Below are 19,352 nucleotides of genomic sequence, written 5' to 3'. Positions count from 1 at the left end.
GAGCCTGATGTGGGGCTCAAACCCACGAACTGTGAGATCATGACTTGAGCTGAAGTCGGATGCTCAACCTACTGAGCCACCCAGGCGACCCAGTAAAGGTTTAAATTTAGGTGACAGAATGCATTCACCCATTCCTGGCAAATAGCCCCATGGCTTCATTTCAGCATTTCAAGGTTGAGTGATGTGAGCCTGGAGGCAGTACGTGGTTTCGTTGGTGACCTGACCCTGTACCCCACCATATAACGTGCACACTCTTAGCAGAAGCTGATCACTTCTTGAAAAGTCAGTTTCTATTTTCATTCCATAGAACTGTCTCCTTCAAAAGAACTAATTAACATTTTCCTGTTATATAATGTGAAGAGCAGTATGAGGACACTTGAGTTCACTGAGCCATATTTCTGATTTAAATATTTTTAGATTTCCTCAACATTTTGTTGACTTCACATTGGAGATGTGGACTCTCTGGGAAATACCCAGTATGGAGGCAAGAGCTGCAATCTTGTCTCAAGGCTAGTGTGAGTGACAATCAAATAGCTGGTTAATGAGTCTAAGCAACTACCTTGCGACATATACACTGCATTGCTGCTTGATTGTTCCCTACTTATGCTGCACCCCAAAATCCATTGAAAAGATACAGTTTGCAGAGTTAGAAAATGCCATGGTTAATGTTCTTTCGTGATAATACAACGTCCTATAGACTAGCAGTGTCAGTAGTGGATGGGATACATATCAGAATTACCTGGTAGATTTTCCCAAGTTCAAAATTTTCCCAAGTCTGAATTTTACAATGGCCTTGAACATTTAGAACAGTGGTTCTCTACCTCAGTTGCCAATTGGAATCACCTGGAGAGCTTCTAGAACTGATACTATCTGACCCCAACTCCAGAGATTCTGAATTGATAGATCTGGAGTATAGCCTGGACAGTGAGATTTTTTTTAAAAAGCTCCCTGAGTCATTCTAATAATGTTGCAGCTGAGGTTGACAGCCATTGATGTGTGTGTGTGTGTGTGTTTGTGTGTGTGTGTGTGTATACATAAAGAATTACCATAATAGGGACACCTAGGTGACTCAGTTGGTTAAGTGTCCAACTTTAGCTCAGGTCATGATCTCATGGTTCATGAGTTCCAGCCCCACACCAGGCTCTATGCTGATAACTCACAGCCTGGAGCCTGCTTCAGATTCTGTGTCCTCCCTCTGTCTCTGCCCCTCCCCTGCTCATGCTCTGTGTCTCTCTCTCTCTCAAAAATAAACATTAAAAAAAGTAATTAAAAAATTATCATAATATAAATTATGATATTAATTACCCTGACTAATGTAATATAATATACAATTATACATAATATAAATATTATAATTATACACATATGCATATATTTTTATGTATGCATATTTATACTAGTCAGGGTAATTAGTGGTTGCTGCTATAACAAATAATCCCAAAATATCAGTGGCTTTAGTGAAGTCAAGTTTATTTCTTGGGAGTATGGATATGTACTTTCTTGCATATGTATTTTTTTGCTAGACTTGGAGATGGCATATATCACTTCTCCCAACATCCCAATGGTTAGACTCCATCACACAGCACAAAACTACAGAGGAAATTAGGAGACACAGTCTTTTTGTGGGCCCGGGAGGAACAAATGGTTGGTGAGCATCTAGTCAGTTTCTGCTACATAGAAATACTGTGAAAATGTGTATAACTTCCTTACCTGACACAGTGTCTATAATGCCCTTTTCTTTCTTTCTTTCTTTCTTTCTTTCTTTCTTTCTTTCTTTCTTTCTTTCTTTCTTCTTTCTTTCTCTATCCATCTATCTCTCTATACTTATTTATTTAATGGGCTTTGAGTTTTTGTCAACATTTAAAATTAAGTTTATAAATGATATTTTCTTATATTTGTAGAATCAGTCAGACCGTAACTGACCTTTCAGTTACATTTTCCATAAGAATTGTCTAGAAGGGAATGAGTGGAGAGACCTCAGGCTACCTAAATCTGCTTTAACCCAAACAACTCTGCCTGCTTTTCAGTGTTAGGTTTCAGGGTAAGTTTCATTTAAACTTGGGAATCTAACTCTAACCATAAACCCCCTACTGAAAATCACCACTTTTCAGCATTACGTTGGGGGAGATATGCTAGAATGGTGCTTCTAATTTTGGTGATTCATAAAGATCCAGAACTGGGGCCTTGCAGATGTCAAAGGTGAATTTACTAGTGAACTTTTTACCTTGCCTCCTGCCTCCTAGGACTGTGGGGGGTGAGGACCCCTCCACCTGCAACTTCCTTCAGGCACCTGCAAAGTCTAACCATGTCCTCACCATAGATACAATGGGGAGAGAGCTGCCCTGTTGTCCCTTATTTCAAAGTTTCAGTAGACTAGGAACCCTGCGCCCTTCATCCTTTGTCTATAGTGCTTCATGCAAGAGGCAAGTGTTCAAAAAATATTTGTTGAGAAAAGCAGAGAAAAAGAAGGAGTGGAAGAGGAGGAGAGAGAGGAAATGGGGTGCTCTTTTGCATGGGTTTTTCCTATTTTCACCTGTATTTTTACTTCCTCCAATCTCAGTCATTGATCCATTCAACACATATTTAGTGTCTACTGTGTACCAGGCATCAATCTGGGAAACGGAGCTATGAGGACAAAACAGAATCTTTGCCATCAGAGGTCTCCCATGACATGGGGGTTACAGGGTCATGATGAGTATTCATGAGGGTGGAGGGAGGTGAGGCAGAGGGGAAGAAGGAAGGCTGTGCCAGGGGTTGCTCACCTTTCTTGTCCTCATTTGGTTGCTGGAAAAGCAGAGGGGAGCCTGGATCTTGAATCACAAATATAATTTGTAGTTTTGCAGTTTTGCAGATTGCTATTGTGATTTCATATATTGTATTTGATTTATTCTTCATCTGGCAAGTGAGTCGTGCTATGTTGTCAGAAGGTCTGGGGATTGTAGTCTCAGTTCCACCTCTGTAAGGTGAGAAGCTTTTGGTAAGACACTTGAACTTGTGCACAAGGATAATTACCCAGCATTGAGGCAAGGTTCAGAAGGGCATTGCTCACAAGTGCTTTTTTTTAATTATTATTTTTTTAATGTTTATTTATTTTTGAGAGAGAGCAAACATGAGCTGGGGAAGGACACAGAGACAGGGAAACAGAGGATCCAAAGTGGGCTCTGCCCCGAATAGCACTGAGCCCCATTCGGGGCTTAAACTCTAAGACTGAACTGTGAGATCATGACCTGTGCCGAAGTCAGATGCTCAACCAACTGAGCCACTTAGGTGCCCTCACAAGTGTTTAAATTAGCGGTGTTAGATATATAGATATAGATAAGGATATGGATATGGATATAGATAGATACAGATGATGAAAACAGGCCTTAGAGACATCAAGGAGTTGCCCTGGCTAAATGATGTAGAAAGGGAACTAAGATTTGAACACAGCTTTCTGACCTCAGATTTCCTGTAGTGTCAAAACTCTGGACCAGGCACTCCTTAGGACCTTGGGTCTGAACTGAGCTCTCAGTGAACTTTCTTCATAAACCAAAGAAAAGTCAGAACTCTGAACCAAGAATCGTAGACCCTGGGAGAAAAACTTGAGACTGAGAGCTCAGCCTGCAAGAATAGTGCCCCTGTCTTCCCTGTGGCTTCCCAGTGGGAGTGAGGTGGGTGTGGGTGTGGACTGGACAGGCAGGATGGGGAGCTGGTTCTGGGGCAGACAGAGTCGGGGGCACAGTGCTTACCATGAATGATCCACAAGAGAGTCTGCTATAGTCAATCTACAAACGTGTAGCAAGCAGGCCTCATCCTGCCTGAAACACAGAATCACTGTAGTTGAATCACGAGACTGGCCTAGAAAGGTGTGGAGAAGACACTGAAGGTGGATAATTTTGGTGCGACCAAAGACAAGGAAGGCTAAACAGCACATCATGCTGATTTCATGTTGTGACAAAAATATCCAGCCTTCTATGCTTTGGAATTCTGATATATCAAGTTCCCATTAATCTTTCCTGAGAGCTCTGGCCTTCTACCTAGCAGAGCCACAGGGGACACCCAAAGCAGAGATCACCATGCAGAGAGAAACACAGAACCACGACCTCTGACAGAGGTCTGGTGGGATCGATGGGATATGTGATTATCCCAGGATGTTTCCTTCTTCTTTTTTTAAAGTTTATTTATCCACTTTGAGGAGGGGGGAGGGGCAGAGAGAGAATCCCAGGTAGGCTCCACACTGTCAGTGCAGAGCCCCACGCAGGGATAGAACTCATGAACCGTGACATTGTGACCTGAGCTGAAATCAAGAGTCAGAGGCTTAACCAACTGCATCCCCCCAGGTCTCCCCTCACCACCAGGATGTTTTCAGTGTTTCCACTTCCAGAAGAAAAAGTGAATCACTTAGGCTTCATTTAATTTCCCCCCAGAGAGAATTTTGTGTTAAAAAGGAAACAGAACTCTTCTAATTTCTGCAATTCCCAGCACAGCTGCAAGGAACACCTCAGGTGGGCTATGGAAGGTTCCCAGCAACCGTTTAATGGAGCTGTGGCTTTCTCCTAAGCCATTCGACCTGTATGCTGCTTCACTTCCACCCGAGCTAAAGGTTCTAGAAATAGGGAGCATGATGCCTTCTAAATGACACTACAACCAACCCTCAAGGAGAAAAAGGGAGCATAGAGAGGGTAATGATGCTTTTATTTATGAAATGGGAAGAGTCATGGGGATTAAAAGTAACAGTGGATATTCCTTTATGTGGAAGAAAATAAGAGTGGACAGAGAGCAGAGAGTGGAGTTAGCAGGAAATCAGACCCACTTACCTGCTATGACTTCATCCATTTAAAAATGATGCACCTTCCACCATCAAATAGTAAAAAATGAGGCTAACATCAGTTTGTAGAGGTCATAATTCAGGCTTGGCTCAAGGATGCAAAACAGCCCATGTCCTAAAAAGAGGTTTATGACTGTGTGTGCCAGAAAAACCATTTTGGATTCATTAGCAGTTAGCTGAAATAACAGATTTTGTGACATTGCCAGGTCCTGTCAGATGTATGTCGAATGTCAAATATACAAGACCCTCATGTTTATACAGACATTTGTGAGAATGTCAGAACCTTTCATTGAGACTCAGTCCTATAAGTGAGCCCAGTCATAGATACACATGGAAATTTGCAAAATCAAATTCACAGCCTTTTTGTTTCTCTCTAACCCTAAACTTACAGTACTGAGAATCAATTCCTAACAATACGTAATGTTAGAAGTCAGGCTCACATTGGGGTTTCAAAAGTTGGTTTGCTGCTGCTTTTTTTTTTTTTTTTTTTTAACAATGTGTTACTTAAAATTGGCAAGGGGGAAATAGCTTTGCCTTCAGTTCTGTATGTGAAAACTAATTCTTCTCACATCAATAATCTTCTAGCATTTAAAAACAAGGCCCTTGGGGTGCCTGGGTGGCTCAGTTGGGTAAGCGTCTGACTTTGGTTCATGTCATGATCTCGTGGTTCATGAGTTTGAGCCCTGCATTGGGCACCGTGCTGACAGTGCGGAGCCTGCTTGGGATTTTCTCTCCCCCTCCCTGACTCATGCTTTCTCTCTCTCTCAAAATAAAAAAACCAAGGTCCTCAAACCATGCAATAATTACATTTCCAATATATCTCTAAGAACTACAGTTAAAATAAGAATAAAGTACATTCCGTGGACAAAACTGTGATCTAAACATCTCTAACAGTTTACACATATATAACATTTAAGTATACTAATATAGTATCAACCTAATTGTCCTTTATTTTGGCTCATCTAATTTACAAACATGATTTCTGAAGTTTAACAGTATTTGTAATGGCAATGTCCAAAGCAATTTTGGCTGAGTAAAGTGCTATTTGTTGAACAAAAATGTAGTTGTTTGTGCAAGTTTAAACATTTCACAAGGCCAGCTGAGTTCATTTCAACCCTACTTACAAAATAGTTATTGGCAAATGAAATGGGCTGGGGGGTAGAGACAAGACGTTTTCAAGCTTCTGAGAGATTTACAAAACCAAGTTTGTCAACCACTGAAAGTAAAATTGAAAGGTCACAGACAATTAAAAGGTACAGGTTTCAATCTCAGGATTAAAAAGGTTCCAACAAGAGGAATATTTACAATGGAACAATGAGGAAAATGTTTTGTTACAGACAGAAACATGGAAAATATGCTGTTGAAAATTGTTGGCTCTGAAATAAATACAATCCAGACTGAGACTATTAAAAATATCAAAGTGATCTACCATGTGCCAACTCTATATTCTTCTGTTGTTTGTTATAAAGAAAATCCATTATTGAATATAATGCAGTTCTGGTTAAATTATCAGAGACATTTTCTGTATGCAAACTGTAGCTTACTGCATGCTGTATATTCTTCTCTCACAATTTTAGTACACTTCCATCATAGACCCACAGGCATAGAGTTAGAAGGAAATTTGGAGTAATATTTTAAGTTCCTAACCAAGGTACAAATTGCTTCCAAAATAGTCATTTGATTCATTTCTATTTAGCACCTATTACAAGCAAGATTTTCTTGGATGGCAAAATAAGAGATACAAAAAATATTCCAAGATGTTCATGGCCTGTTAGGTAGAAGAAAGTATCCTTGTCCCCTGGCCACCATTATGCCTCTGAAGAGTGACAGCTCACTACATTGCAAGGAAATCCATCCCTCAGTGGGCAGCTCAATAATTAGGAAGGTGCATGTTACACCTAACTTCATGGTAACTAACCTTAATTTTGTCTTCTGAAATAAGATGGAACATACCTAATCCATCTTCTTTAGTGTAGCATTTTGAAGATTTTGAGAGGAATTTCCTATGTCTTGCAAGGGTTCTGTCTCCTTCATGTAGCAATTTTACTTCACCTTTAAATTTACCACCCTTTACTGTCCTTGGGGATTTTAAGAATTATTTCATATCAATTCAGTGAGCTTAACTGTTAAATATTCAATATCGCACTTAAAATAAAACAGCATCTTCAAATTATGACAGTCAAAAAACAAGAGCGATATAGCATTCAATTGGAATCAATGTGGGATTATCCTTTTGTAATTAGACTAGCGATGACTAACAACAGATGTTTGGGGGGGAAAGGATGAAGCATCTAAGGCTTGCCAACACTATTTGAGGGGAGAGGGCATGATAAATCTTTTATAATGAAACACATGTGCTCTAAGACAATGACTGAACTTGATATCCTAAAATACTTAAATCTAGTGGTTTAAAAGTCACAGGATTAATTAGGTCATGTTTTAGAAATGATGCTACAGTCTAAATTTCTCATTGGCGAGAAAGAACTCTGCTGTCTTTAATGAATAAAAACAAGGGACTAACTCAAATATGTTAATTTTTCTGCTAGTGGTTATACATTTGGCACCTTTTGGAGCTGTCACTACCACACCCAGGATAATTTAAATTCAGGAAACTTTATTTAGCCTCTGAAAAGCCCCCTCAAATCCCACGTCCATGCAAGAACACAAAGCCAAGGGTACACTAAAAAAAGAGAGACTGTTTTATTGTGACATTTATGACATGGACCCCTTGTTGACAGGAATGACCGAGGGTAATCTTGGCATATTGCACAGGTGTGATGAAGGATGCACTGGTGATCCTCTGGCTGCTGAGGCTGCTGCTTGGTCCTCCCAGACCTCCATGCACGCATGGGCCAGTCACAGAAATTTCCTTACCACTTGGTGTATACAATTAACAAGTCTTTGGTCTTAATAAGCACCATTACAAACCCTCACATTAAGGGCATTATTATTCTAGTTTATAAATGTTTCAATGATAAAAAATAGCACGATTACAGTATACACACACTTAATTTACATGTAATGTATTATGCTCATAACTGAGATAAGCTACTGAACTAACTTTGGTTGATTGAAATTAATGAAGTATTTGAACTGAATATTTGTAATTTGGTTTCTAAGTTGTGTAAATATTACAGTGCATTTATAGATCTAGTTTGAGAATTTACTAGCACCAAATAGATATTATAATTGGCCAACCTAGTACTTGTATTTGGAGAAGCAAAGTTTAAAAATTTGGAAAAATACAGAGCAGTCCATCGATTGAAAGCACATTCCTGTACATCGGCTAGAAGGATGACACATCAGCAGGAATGGCAGACCCCCAATAAAATACGTGTCCCAGTTTTCAAGAGTCAACACATATGACAAGGTAGCTCAGCTACACACATGAGAAGCCTGAGAAAGTGGTTGTTTTGAACTAGGGTAGTCACCTGTACCTCACTTTTTGTAATATAAGAATAGTGCTTATTTATAGAAATTTACTTGGTGAAAGATTGTACCTATGATATGAAGATTCTGATTGGGGGAAAAAATTCAGTTCTACCTATCTATCGTTGGTTGTTTTTCTTTTTTTAATTATTTGGTCTCTGTATGGTGAATTAATGAAGCAAAATCTGAATTTTCATCTTCAGATTATCACCCAGTTCACCACTGAGGTAGTCTTTGTCATATTTATCTTCTAGCTGATTAAGTTCTTTCTTTTTATAAAGTGGAGTACTACTGATTTGTAATGAATAGGTTCCAGCCACTGGCTTCTTCTTGGTGAAGTGGAGGTAGCTGATCCCTTCCTTTTGGTTGATTTTGAAGAAGCCATTTTCGTTTCCAGATTCAATCAAGTATTTGTTGTGATTCGTCAGAGTCGTCAGGGCCGGAAGGAGTTCCAGGATTCGGACCTTGTTGCTGATGTGGGAAATATTGAAAGCAAACATGGCCGTCTTCTCAACATCCCAACTTGCGAGACTCACGTTGGTTTCTATCTCAGGCTGGTCCTGGAAAGACACATGGCAGTGTGTTAAATTAATTGAAAATATGCCACTTATTTCTCATGTTAAGGAAAAAGTGACTCGAATCTCCCACTAATACAGCCTTCTCATGTTGTATATACCATGTCGAAAATGCGTATTTTCATAAAACACTTTGTTTAAATCACAAATGTGTTAAACTGGCACACATTTATAATAATAAAAAACATTAAACTGATGTCAAGAGGAAAGTCAAGTTGAAATGACTTGGTGGTCTTCTAATGCAGGTGTCCCAAAGTGTACTCCCTGGACCAGCAGCATCAGCATCACCAGGGAATCTGAGAAACACAAATTCTCCGTGCCACCTGAGACCTACTGAATCAGAAACCCTGGGGGTGTCTCCCTGAACTCCATGTTAACAAGGCTTCCAGATGATTCAGACGCATGCTCGAGGTTGGAAACCACTGTTTCAATAGACTATTTTCTTTCTGTAGACTTATCTCCTTTCCCAAACCACAACGGATGAGTTGGAGCACCAGTGCTAAGAAAGAACCAGCCTATTTCCATTTTGTTCACTGATGCAAAATCATCTCCTCTGAAGGACACGCCTAGGAACCTACTTCCTGACTCTGATGATCTGCTAATATTCAATGCTTTTCACCTGGCTTCTTGCTTGCCTCTCTGGGACCACATGTGTTGGATTCTCCGGGCCTGGAGCCAGAGGTCTGGGTGAATATCTGTGCATTTCTGAGTTGACTGAAAGGCTGCAGCAGCCGTAGGCGAAGAAAACCAGGCTGCTTGAGCTCCATGTTGTTTTTGTCTAGAATCCAAGTTCCCTCACACTCCACATGGCTCTTTTCAGTAGAGGAGCCTCTAGCTTTCCGAATTTGGCGTCCCCGTGGAGAGAGCACTATGTCACTTCACGATTCTGCCCACTTGCTGTCCTGGATCTCAGACCTTGCTTTTCAGCAGACTTTGGGTGGGTGTTTGACTTTCTTTTTGGCGAGACAGAGGAAATGAGCAAGTATGTGAAAACCTTCGAATGGCCACTCCCTAAAAGCAGCAAGAAACTCCAGAGAGTCCCACAGACTCTTGTAAAATGCAGCCTAGAGCTCAGGGAATGTCTGGATTTTCTCCCCAGGGAGCTTTTTCACACTTTGGAACATCCTTGGAGGAAACCACAGGCATCTGGAAGGCCCTTCTGCAACAAGAGACATGAGGAGAAACTACCTTCTGACCTACCTCAATGTTGGAGGCATCTGTTCCGTTTGCACTTCTCCGCTTCCTGCCCCGTTTGGGGTAGCCATTGATCTTACACTCATAACAAGCCTCGGGGGAGAGAGAATTGTCATCCATTTCACCGCTGGCAGGTGGCTCTGGGCCTCCTCGGCCCATGCCGATTCCAGAAACACAGTGCCTGTGGAAGAAGGGAAGCACAGCCCTTTTTCATTAGAACTGGGAGATGAGGGAGGTGGTGCAAGAGTTCTGGTGAAGTGTGGACCCCACCTGGTGACACTGAGACACTGGTTATTCATCCATTAGGTGACTGGCTGGTTCTGAGAGCCACACTGAAGTCCTCTGTGTTTAGGCTCTGAGTCCCAGTTCCTGGAGTGGATTCCTTTCTACTATCTCTCAAGGTCCTGTTTTGCATGTTTATTTGCCTCTTCATTTCTGCCCCCTCTCCCCCACTGTACCAGGTGTTTTGCTGTCCTTATGCTGCTGAGGAGGGGACATGGAGTAGAAAGAGGGGAAGAGTGGGGGATGAGGGAGATCATGTGACTTGGGAGGGTAAAGAAAAATGTCCTCTATTTATGAAACAGAAAGTGAGAAAGGTAGGAGATGTCTGTGTTCAGTTCCTTGTCCTCTTCCTGTTTCACTGACCCCATCACCACCACCTCCACCACTACCACACTCACCAGCCCTCATCACTTCAGCTTCTGAGAACTTTCTATTGTTTGACCACTCATTTTGGCTGAAGCTACTGAAGGTATAAAGAAAGTTCTAGGTAGAACTGAAGTTGACTTAGAAATAAACTGTAAAGATGTGCAATGTATAAAATGCATGTATTAGAGCTTGCCCAACTATGGGAAATTGTTTCAAGTCATTCAAAACCACTAGGGCCATTGGCTCTGACTCATGTGAGGCTGGATAAACAAACCCATGCCCAAGAGAGAACTAGTTCAGCTGTTTTTCTTTGCCTTTCAGTTATCAAAGCCAAGTTACGAAGGGAGGCTTGCATGTTTCACAAGTACCTTGTTTTGTTATTCTGCTTACTATTTCATAGGCCTCTTGGAATGTATTTACCAGGCTCCTTTTTCAAAATGTGTTGAAATATCTGAATGATCCTAGGAGTCTTTATTTTGAGGCAGGGTCCACTCTAGTGATTCATGGAGAAGCGCAAACTATTAGAAGTGGGTAGATTTCCACTAATGGGTCATAATGAAGACCAAATATTTATCACTTTTTCTGTAGCAATTGGCCTATTTTTATAACCCATTTTTCTTGATGCTCTTGAGATTCAAAATATAATGCCAATAAGCAGACTACTTTTTGTGTTTTGCAGCAATGTATGGGTTCATACTAGGTTTTGCAATCCTGCCAGAGCCCAGTACTTTTCCTTTGTTCTTCCTTTATCTTGCTGCATGAAATGTGCAGAAACAAAATGGATGAAATGATGACTGCTCATCGTGTGTGTGTGTGTGTCTATTCACATAATGATTAAGTTATTGGAAGAAAAATCCCAAATTTGCAGGCTTTGGTTCTTTTCTCAGAACTCCTTTCCAGTATTTTCATATCCCTGGAACACCACTTACAAGAAGTGTGACTACAAAGTCCCACTGGCCAGAAGCCAGTTTGGAGTGTCACAATTTTTGCTGGGAAAATGGTTCTGGCATTCAACTTATAAAGAATGAGACTACTGAGAGCCAGACACAAACATCTGGGAATTTGTGTCCTATTGCTGGCATTCTGTGTGCTTCCCATGAAACATTCTTTCACCTTCAAGTCTACACAGACCCAAAATGAATTGCTTGATGTTTGTGTGTCAAGAAATCAAAGGCCAGTACATTACACTAATTTGATATATACATATATGTGTATTATGGAATATGTGATTTTGTGGGATGTGTATGTGTGGCTGTACATGTGTGTATGTATATTTCATGTCTATGTGTTCCTAATGAAAATGTTAAAATTTGAGTTCCTTAACAGCATAGACAACACTACATGGACATCCAACTCTAGATTAATTCAGCAGGAAAAAAGGCCTACACTGTGAAAACTTACCACTAAACTTTTAAATTACTGGGTAAAAAAAAAATATGTCTTTTCTTCCCCAACAGTCACACATACAATGTGGTAAAGTATTCTACCAGGAGGATACAATAATTATTTTAGCTCTCGTATTTTATGCTCTTTTGGTAATTCTTTATGTGAACTTAAGTCTGAGATGTAAAATATATTTTAAAGCCAGGTATCTTTGTGATTTCTCCTAACGGTAGCTAGAGGAGAAGGCATTTTAAGTCAAGAGAGAATCCTGCTTGCCTCAGGAGAAGGGGAGATCAGCAATATGCAGTGTGAGTCCAGTTCTGTCATGGGTCAGCCCCTGCATTTCTAGAGAAATGAATCACTTCCCAACAAGATGCGAAGATCAAGAGAATGAGATAGAGACACCATATATCAAGGTATTTACAATTGGTTTCAGAGTCTATGAATTTCTAGAAATTTTGATGTCTCCTTTCAAATAATATAGCCTAAAACCTTTGCAGAGCTAACCAGAATTAACTCCAGGATTATGAAAAGTATGGTTCTTCTCGACTAGGATGGGTCACTGTGAGTTAAATATACTTAATGATATTAGGAACAAGAGAGCCTCCAGCCACGGCCCGGAAAACCAGTGCTTACCCTTGGCCTATCCGGAAGTAACCAGGTGGGCAGCCACACAGGTAGCCACCCTCAGTGTTGGAGCAGCCGTAACTGCAGGGGGCCTGCGAGGAGCCACATTCATTGATGTCTTGGCACCCTCCGCTGAACTGTTCGTACTGGAAGCCGGCGGGGCACATGCACTTGTAGCTGCCCAGAGTGTTGTGACAGGAGGCTCCTCCACAAATGTGTGCACTGAGGCACTCGTTCTCATCTGCAGGGAAAACCAGAAGACACTGTGTGTGTGACACTGGCCAGACGTCTCTACCGGGGACCACTGGCCAGCTGGCTCTCAGCCAGCACTCAGGAAGGTAGGGCGGGCCGAGGTGGTTGGAGTGGGGAGAGAGGGATGCGGACGTGGATGTGGCCTCTTGCCATGCAGTAGGCAAATGTGGTCGCTGAGGTCAAATATGCCACGTGGAGCGCGTTAGGGGATGGCATTCCGAGGGCCGACAGATTCCAGTTCTCATCTGAAGCCAACACTAGTGCGTTTCGCACCACACGAGCCTCCTGTGAAGAATGTGGGGCTGGTTCAAGGTTCAGGGTGGGAGGGAAGGAGTCCTGCAGTTCTCCATGAACGGGACCACAGTCTCCGAGGCAGAGACCAGCCATCCTCCTGGAGGCTGCTTTTCCAGTCCTCCGTTTTCAGGATGTGCAGGGCTGGCAAGGGCTGACATCCTGCAGGAAGTGTCTGCCCTGCTTGTACTTCCTTTTCAAAAATCTGCAAAAGCCCCCAGGTGCTTGTCCTGGGGATGAATAGTGCCTTCTGGTATGTCTGCTCCCATCTCTGAACGGGCCCCCCCCTTATCCAAACCAGCCTCCTGCCCAGAGTGTCTGGGCCGTGTCTAAAGCAAAGTATGGCTGGAAGAGATTCAGTGCAGACTTCACGAGCAATAATTGGAAAAAACCCACAATAGAGACAGATGCTGCAGGACTGCTACCCACGGGGACCTGCCAAGTCTGATGGTAAAAAGCAGGAAAAAGAAATCTGACTTGAAAAATCAACTTGAGGGGAAAAACCTTGAGTATCTCTCTATTTCTAATTTATACTTTTTTGAAATCTCAAATAGATTTTTGTAGGCCTGTCTTCATAAGGGCAGGTTGCAAGCTTGCTGGTAAGACATTTCTTAATTGCTGTGGCCCATTTTCAGGCATATGTTCAATTGAACACAGGGAGATTGGCCTGCACCTCACTCAGCAAATACTTCCAATGAAAGGGAGGAGGGGAAACGTAGCTAACATTTATTAGATGCCTATTGCATGACAGAATATGAGGTGCCTCACGTTCATTTACTTAACCTTCCTGAAAATTATGGGCAGAAGGTATTATAATCCCTGTTTTACCGATAAAGAAAGTGAGGCTCACAAAGCCCATCTGAGGTCTCCTGACAGCAGCAGCAGGACCGAGATGTACACCCAGGTCTGTCTGACCAAAGCAGTCACGTGCTTTTATTTAGACCACAGTATCTCTCAAGAGACTAATCACCATTTAAACTGGTACTTCCTTTGCCCTTTAATTGGTTTTACCTTATTTGCTAAGGTAGATTCCTTTATACAGAACAAAATTGTTTCTAAGAAAAATCTGTTTTTAAGTTAGAGAAACAGGTGCATAGAAATGGTGGGCGCAGGGTGATTGCATATGTATAATATTTATATTATTCCTTATATATCCCTTCCTTCCTCCTCTCCCTTCTCTCCTTCTTCCCTGTGTGGAAGGAATAGATATACAATAAGAAAGCCATTTGTTGAGCTGCCTGCTATGACTCAGTGCCTAGCTACAGGTCTGTTTGGGAACCTTTATGTCCAAGGACTCTCAAGTATACACTTAAGATCATTTAGGCTCCAAGGTTCCTAGAACAGAAATAAATATGCCATTGTCTTTGTTCTTTTCCCCTTAGTTTAAATCAGAGATGAAGTGTGTGACAGATACCAGTGGAGACTATGGGCACCAAGGAATGAATGAGGAAATTAGGGGGTTTACATTGGTGGAAAGAATATCCCTGTGCTGGGTGTCTTCTCCTTGTCCCTCATGTCTATCTTCAGACCCTGGAGGCTGAGCTGCATGGAGCATCAACAGCCTCCTCTCCTTTGTCCTGTGCTTTTGGTTGGGCTCAGCCATCCATTTCCTGCTGGGACTCTGATAAAATCTCTAAGGCCCATGTCTGTATATGTATGACAAGACCCATCAAAATAAAACTTAGATTTATTCTGTATTGTTCCAAAGGACAGAAATAGGACCAATGGTTAGAAGTAGAGGGAGGAATAGTTCATTTTCTATGAAAACAAAAACATTTCTAAGAATTAAAGTTTTCTATACCTAAATTGGGCTATATTGGGAGAAAGTGAATGCCCTTCAAGATGGTATTTGAGTCAAACTAGGACAATCAAGGGAGTTTGAGGAAGGATTTGTGTTTTGGGAATGAGGCCAGACTAGATAATCTGTAAGGGTCTTTCTAGCCTTGAGGATCTATCTGTGTTAGTATAAATATCTATCCCAGCCAAGAACTCTCCTCCTCCTCTTTCACATTCTTTTCTATTTTACTATACCTTTTTTTATTCCTTGAAAGTCTAATAAAGTTTAAATTAAACTTGCTTATCTGCATTAGAGAACTGGGATGGAGCAGAGCAGGAATGAAGATAAGAAATTGGCAAATGTTCAGTGTTTATTGCTTGAAAATAGTCTGTTTGTGTACTCACCCTTTTCATCAATATACAAACACGATTTGTTGAACATGCTTTGCACTCTTCTGACCATTTCCATCCTGTGCACCCTGGAGCAAAAGGCTCCAGGAGCAGTTTTTCTGTACTCCAAAATCTTTGTTTTACTATCAGTTAATACTTAAAATTGGTGAGAGTTTTATCCTTTTTTAGAAAAAGAGACATTTTAATTTTATCGAAACAGCATTAGATTCTCCAAACACCCTCCTTGAAAGCAGACTGAAACCTACCCACTCTGTCCTGTAAAATCAAATTTTTGAGCATTAGGCTTGTATAGTGTTTGTTAGCTGTGGTGTTAAGGGAGAACCAATAAGAGAATTCGAAAATGTAGGAGGGACTTTCTTTTACAAATTTTCTCTGGGTCAACATGGCTCAACTCCAACTCCACCTGGAAGTTTGATATTTTCTAGAAAACAATGAGATGCAGTGGCCCCTGACCCTAAACCCATCCATCTTCTAAGAGTGAAATTCTGGCTGCCTATGAGTGAGGATCCAGAGAGGGCTGGTTCAAAAGATCTGCTCTGCACAGCTCTGGGGAAGCCATTCTGGCCCAAGGCAACGCTCATTCTCAAGAATTATGAGCCCAGTTTGGGCTAGTATCTTTTGGACATCAAAAAATCCCAAACCTCTTACTGCTTCTTAATCTATTTATTCTAGAACTCCCAGCCAGAGATGATCTTCATGGGGCCAAAGGAGAGCCTCCAGGCAATGAAGACATGACCTGTCCATCTCCACTATTCCTGGACTAAAGGTAGGAAGAGGAGACGAAGGCTGTCAGTAAGTTGTGTAGTCTAAACTCTTCCCAGCACTGGTGTCCTTTTAGCCAACCCTACTCACTTCTGCAAAACCGTGCCTTGAAAAGAATCAAACCAAATGAGAGAGATCCAGTTCTGATAAGTTAAAACACACCAAATGTATCTTCATTTGGAATAAAGCAAAGCATTGAGATGTGGAGCAGCCACCCACGAAGCAGTAATCCTTGCCTCTTTGCTAAGGAAGGCTCTCTTCCCAAGAGTGTGGTAGCTAGAACAGCTCACCTGAGCACCAAGCTTGCAGTGGTGCTATGTAGAGGCTTGATGAATGAAAAACAAAACAAAACAAAAAAACAAGTGAACATGACACTTGAAAGGCAGCCCTAAGTCAGGAAGTTAGGGGCCTGGGGCTCCAGCTGCAAGCATGTCACAAAGGAACCAGGTTAAGGACAGACTTCTTCCTTGGGCTTTGAGGTCTTTATAGTAAAATCAAGAGTTTGGGATAAATGGATCCGGGGTCCCTCTAAACTCACAGTGTTTGGATTCTCTGGTGTGCATTGAGATTATTTTCCCATGACATTATGAAATCAAAAATCACATAATTTCAATTTAATAAGTTCATGAGTCTCCCTTAATTTTCAAAAGAATTTAGTGATGATGAAAAAATTTGCTGTGTCTGCTGCTCACACTCTGCCCAAAAGATGTGTAGAGCTGAATGGGACCACTTCTGTGTCTTCAGGCCGAGAGTCACTGAAAATAGCCTCTGGCTGGCTGATATTTTTCAGGCTGAGGTAGGATTCTGTTGGCCCTCATGTGTACCTGCAGTGTGGGCCAGTGACTCCATGCAGCAGAAGAGCAGGGGGACACTGAGAGTGAAGAGATTCTAGGGGCATTTCATTTCCGATGCTCTCCAAGTACCTTTATCATTATCTTTTTTCTTCGTTTGCTATTTTGCAAAGGCTACAACTTTCCTCTGGTTCCAACCAGGTGAGGGCAATTTTAAGTGAATATTGTTGATTTAATGACACGTTTAAAGTTTTCAGAAAGAAAGCAGTATTTTGACTCACAGGAGCCAGTAGTGATTCACCATAGTAACAAGGAAAAACTACGTACCGACACACTGGTTCCACTGGTAGTGCTGGAGATAGCCCTGGGGGCAGCTGCATCTGTAGCCCCCAATGATGTTCTGGCAGCCGTGCTGACAGCGATGGTTTCCTTCGCACTCATCCACATCTGAGAAGGACAGGAGAGCCGTTTCAGTCAGTTCAGCATCTGACTCTTGATTTCGGCTCAGGTCACGATCTCCTGGTTCATACGACTGAGCCCTGCATTGGGCTCTGCACTGACAGTACGGAGCCTGCTTGGGATTCTCTCTCTCTCCCTCTATCTCTCTGTCCCTCCCAAAGTTGTGCTCTTGTTCACTCTCCCTCTCTCTCTCAAAATAAATAAACTTAAAAAAAAAAAAAAAAGTAGAGCCAGCTTTAAGCCACATCAACATTTGTTTCAGAGTTGGTCTCTGAAGCAACATTTATATGCATGGTAAAGGCATATAAGGCAATATATAGGCATATATATAAAGGCAATTATATAAATATATTTATATAAATTATATAAATATAAAGGCATATATAAAAAAGGCAATTTTAATAAGAAATCTGACCCCTAAAAAAGTATTCTTCCACCAAAACTTCAAGAATATGTGCTCTGGAGCTTTTGATAAGTCCAAGGAAAAAGACATTTAGATATCCCTGGTAAAGTTGACAAGTAAAAATGATGAAGAAACTAATGTAAGGCACAAGAGTACTCTATGGGATAGCTGTGTAAATTATTTGTATTTTTTTATTCATGCTAGAGTTAGAAACCAAAAGATGTCAGTACAAAAATAAAATCCTACAAAAAATTTCAAAATTTTAATTATATTATTATCAGAAGAGTCATTCTTCATATATTTAATCCACATTAGGGGAATTCTTTTATGACTCTGGATCCAATGACTGGAATATTAATGAATCAAATTCAGGAACCTAGCTTTTTTTCTTGACTAGTTCATGCCCTATTAGATTACATTAATAACTGAGCAGATAAAGTCTTCACATATTGAGGAAAGGCACAGGTTTAGACATGATCAAGCATGAGACAAAAGATGGATCTCTAAGATATGATACCTGTGCCAACCAGGAAAAATATTCCCCATCTTCAGTTGGGTGATAGTCCTGTGCTCTGTTCTGCTCACAGAGGGTGATAATGAAGATTTTGACAGTCACACAGATTATCTCCACCAGGAATTACCAGCTGCATCAAGCTGAGGCCCCTACCCACCTTCACAGCTGGCACCACTCTGATCAAGAGAGAATCCTCGCTGGCATTCGCAGGTGAAGCTCCCAGGAGTATTCTGGCAAATACCCTTAGACCCACACAAGTTGATGTCAGAAGTGCATTCATTGTTATCTATAAGAAGCAGTTGGGGAAAAGTGGGAATTAAAATGGACTGAACTCACTTTCTGTTGTTTAAAAGGAAGAGAGAGTGATGATTCACTTTCTGTTGTACTTTTTTTTTTTTTTTTTTTAGTTTTTGCCTTCTTATCCCAACAGAGGAACTAGAAAACAATTCCTTAAAGGAACAGCTACGTTTCCTATAGGGATTTTCCTCTCCACTTACCAATGCAGGCGGTATGGTGTTGGGTAAATCCAGGAGGACATTTACATGTGAAGCTGCCGATGGTGTTAACACACAGGAACTGGCAGTTGTGCTGCTTAGTTGCACACTCATCAAGATCTATTAAAAAATATGTAAGATGAGTATTGGAGTCAAACTGAGAGCACAGGTACCTAGCAACTGGCCTAGGAAGGAGTTCTGGTTCTGACTTGTATGTCTCCAATGACTGTGGCCAGAATAGAGATGCAGTAAATGGCTGGGAGGAATCAAGCAAATAAAGGTTTGAAAGATAAAATGTGGTCTCCATTTAGACCAAAAAATGTAGCTCTTTGGGGGATCCAAGGAAATCCCAATTCCCTTCCGTGAGAGGAATGTAGGAATTTATCAACAAAGGAATTTCAAATAAATTGTGACATTTTAAATAAATTACACAATGAAGTAAAAGATTAGGGATTCTCAAAATTTTCCAGAGTGCTGAAAAGATCTATTCAAGTTGAATTACAGAAAGAAATGTTGAGGCTGGAAATTAAATTGTT

The 19,352-nt window shown here is 41.2% G+C and overlaps 1 protein-coding gene across 1 annotated transcript in view; it reads right to left on the bottom strand.

Annotated features, from left to right (window-relative positions):
* Positions 1-7,483: 7,483 nt before the first annotated feature.
* Positions 7,484-19,352, bottom strand: part of FBN1 (fibrillin 1) — a 232,038-nt gene continuing 220,169 nt past the window's right edge. Inside the window, exons 60-65 of the mRNA XM_053889084.1 lie at positions 18,820-18,936; positions 18,480-18,608; positions 17,274-17,393; positions 12,673-12,904; positions 10,012-10,186; positions 7,484-8,796 (exon numbers count right to left, since the gene is read on the bottom strand). Of these exons, the coding sequence (XP_053745059.1) occupies positions 8,407-8,796; positions 10,012-10,186; positions 12,673-12,904; positions 17,274-17,393; positions 18,480-18,608; positions 18,820-18,936 (1,163 nt within the window). The 3' untranslated portion in view covers positions 7,484-8,406. The remainder of the gene's footprint in view (positions 8,797-10,011; positions 10,187-12,672; positions 12,905-17,273; positions 17,394-18,479; positions 18,609-18,819; positions 18,937-19,352) is intronic.

This window comes from Panthera pardus, unplaced genomic scaffold, assembly GCF_024362965.1.
Source record: "Panthera pardus isolate Hobbes unplaced genomic scaffold, ASM2436296v1 HiC_scaffold_24, whole genome shotgun sequence".
In the NCBI taxonomy this organism is placed as follows: domain Eukaryota; kingdom Metazoa; phylum Chordata; class Mammalia; order Carnivora; family Felidae; genus Panthera; species Panthera pardus.
Note: the sequence above shows the minus strand (reverse complement) of the source record. Positions and strands in the feature narration are given on the sequence as shown.